Source organism: Quercus lobata, chromosome 5, assembly GCF_001633185.2.
Source record: "Quercus lobata isolate SW786 chromosome 5, ValleyOak3.0 Primary Assembly, whole genome shotgun sequence".
NCBI lineage: Eukaryota > Viridiplantae > Streptophyta > Magnoliopsida > Fagales > Fagaceae > Quercus > Quercus lobata.
In genome coordinates this window covers 66,955,795-66,958,570 of record NC_044908.1, presented here as the reverse complement: position 1 = coordinate 66,958,570, position 2,776 = coordinate 66,955,795, and the positions used below count along the sequence as shown (strand labels likewise).

Here is a 2,776-nt window from a genome sequence, read left to right as displayed (position 1 = left end):
AGCTGATTGTTTTTGTCCTAGAGCAAACTGGCAAAGTCAAAGTAGAAGAAACTGACAGCCTCTTTTCGTGGTTAATATTTACTTATTCTTTAGGTGTAGTCTCTGGATTTTTAGCTCATAGGGATCGTACATTATGGTGGCTGGGCCAAAATTAGCGTTGAAATAAATGGCAAAAAGTTTGCGAGTACGGAACCCACTGTATTCTTATTGTCATGTAGTTTTCTGAGAGAAAGAGTCCAACAAGAAGATATGTTATAGCTTCAAAAACAGTGTCATGTTGATCATTCTTTGAAGCCAGATTAAGATGTCTGTGTCATTGTCATCAGAGATAGGACATATCCAATCCCATGATGAAGCCAGCGCATCTACAACTGTTGGGTATAGGAACCAGTTTAACGCATATAGCAGCGTGAGCGAGATTGAGGAAGAGAGTAGTAGTACAAGCGAGATCATTGAGGTCAACGATCATGGACTGGTACGCATGGAAACGATCAAAGAAGAGTCGTTTGAGGCAGGTAGTTTGTATTCGTTGGATCTTCAGAGCTTGGAAGATAGCGTGTATGTGGGTGTGGGGAAGAGCGAGTCAAGCATGGAAGCTCTAGTTTGGACGTTAAAGCACGCTGTTACCTCTCCCTCCACCATGGTCTATCTCGTTCATGTCTTCCCTGAGATACTGTACATACCCAGTCCATGTAAGCTCTCTCCCCCTCTTTTTCTCTTCGGTTGGTGAGTCATGGTCAAATATTTGGTGCATTGGAATCTGGGCCACTAAAAGCTTGGGTCTTTACCCACCCACCACCACCAAATGGCTTCTTCTTTTTTCCAAACAAAGACAAAAAGAATTGACAAAATACTAGTACCATGCATGATTCACGGGAAAAGGGATTGAGATTTGTGTCTAATCAGTGATCACATATGCCTGGTTTTAAATTGTAATTCATTCTTTTAAGGGCCTAGATTTGTGCTTAGCTTTAATTTTTCTATGAGAATCAACATCGAAAGGTTCGATGTAATTAGTTGTAGATGGATAGTGGATTGTCTCAACTCTCAAGCATGAGGCTTGAGGAGCCAAGTTTGATCATTCAAGAGGGACAGATTTTTATTTATTTAATGAATCTAATAATGTATGGAGTGACATATTATTTAGGATTTTCAATGATATAGTACTTGATAAAATCATGAAATTATTTCTTTGCGAATGGAGATAATCATCATAATTAAGCCATGGTTTAGAGAATATAGATCATTAGAATTCAGAAGCCTGAGTTTAAATAATGGAGTTCATTGGATTTTATCCATGATCGATTTGAATCTAATAATTGGATTACATTCTCATTGTCTCTGTGTTAGTAATAAAAAAAAATGTTGCCAATGTGATTAAATTAAATGACAGATGTATCTTTGTGATTATAGTAGGAAAGATTCCAAAGAACCAAGTGAGTCCAGAGCAGGTGCAGAGTTACATGGACCAAGAAAGAAACAAGAGGAGAGAACTACTCCAAAAATTTCTAAATGCATGCTCCTCTTCCAAGGTACATAAACCTCCAATGTATCATTTTAAAGGAACATGTTTATGTTTCCGGGTTAATCTTTTTAATTTGAACCGAAAAAAAAAACTAATGATCAAACAGGTTAAGGTAGATACCATTCTTATTGAGAGTGAGATGGTTTCAAAGGCAATCCTGGACCTCATTCCTATTGTCAACATAAGAAAGCTGGTGTTAGGAACCACTAAATCCAGCCTAAGGTATAATCATAAGTGTGTTAAAGGCAAGAGCAATTAAGAAATCAATTCCAATTTTTCTAAGCAACCCTTTTCTCATCTTCAAATAAATTCTCGCATATATTTTTCCAATGTATAGGAGATTGAAGTTTAGAAAAGGGAATGGGATAGCTGATCAAGTGCTTAAGAGTGCACCAGTAAGTTGTGAAGTAAAGATCATTTGTGAAGGAAAGGAAGTGATTGACCTAATGAGTGAATCACCAACACCATCACCGCGTGCGCGAGGCAATGATGAGATCAATCCCAAGCCTACACAAAAGTCTCCAGTTCAACGCAGCATTTCAAAAAAATTTCAACGCACTGATTCCTTTAAATGGTTGTTGTGCTTTAGACCCAAGGAGTAACTGGTTTCCCAATATTTGTAACGAAACACTTACAGAACTGGAACAGAGTTGTATAGAATCAGAATGAATGTCTGATGGTTGAAAGTTAAGTTATACTCACCACACTCCATTTGATTTTGAAATCCTCTTTTCACAGGGAATTCCCAATTGCCCATTAATTGATTTAATTCCACCTCTGGCTTTGATTTACTTTCCTTGTTTCTTTTCTTCTTTTTTTGTTTTTGTTTTTGGTATGGTTCTTCATTGTAGATTACGATCGAATTTAGACTAGCAACTTGTGGAACAACCCTGTGACTTTTTAAGCCACTTTCTTGGATTTAAAATGAGTGTACCCATGTATGTATGAATGTATCCAACACATGTAAGTACTCCAAAGTCCAAACACCATGGACCAAAAGCTATAGAATTAACGAAGTTTAAGGGCTGTTCGGTACCAATGTTTAAATAACAGTTTTCAGTGTTTAAACAACAATAATATTTTTAACACATATTTCTATAACACTTAAACATGTATTTCCACAACATTGAAAACTGAACAATTATACCAGAAATCTCTAACCAAACGACCTCTCAATTTGACAAACCCCCCAACCCCCACAACAAAAACCACTTAAACAGTTACATTTTATCATATGGAACTATATTTACA

The 2,776-nt window shown here is 36.7% G+C and overlaps 1 protein-coding gene across 1 annotated transcript; it reads left to right on the top strand.

The window, feature by feature from the left end:
• The first annotated feature begins 220 nt into the window (after positions 1–220).
• LOC115992408 (U-box domain-containing protein 35-like) lies at positions 221–2,249 on the top strand. The gene is made up of 4 exons (XM_031116599.1): positions 221–692; positions 1,414–1,532; positions 1,632–1,747; positions 1,863–2,249. The coding sequence occupies exons 1-4, from the start codon at positions 305–307 to the stop codon at positions 2,125–2,127; spliced, it is 888 nt and encodes a 295-aa protein (XP_030972459.1). The 5' UTR covers positions 221–304; the 3' UTR covers positions 2,128–2,249.
• Positions 2,250–2,776: the final 527 nt, after the last annotated feature.

What these genes read in the sequence shown, in the direction of transcription:
- LOC115992408 (XM_031116599.1), top strand. Translation starts at nt 305, where the DNA reads ATGTCTGTGTCATTGTCATCAGAGATAGGACATATCCAATCCCATGAT. An exon ending in ATGCATGCTCCTCTTCCAAG is followed by an intron (nt 1,533 to 1,631) that starts GTACATAAACCT and finishes ATGATCAAACAG; the next exon opens with GTTAAGGTAGATACCATTCT. An exon ending in ACCACTAAATCCAGCCTAAG is followed by an intron (nt 1,748 to 1,862) that starts GTATAATCATAA and finishes TCCAATGTATAG; the next exon opens with GAGATTGAAGTTTAGAAAAG.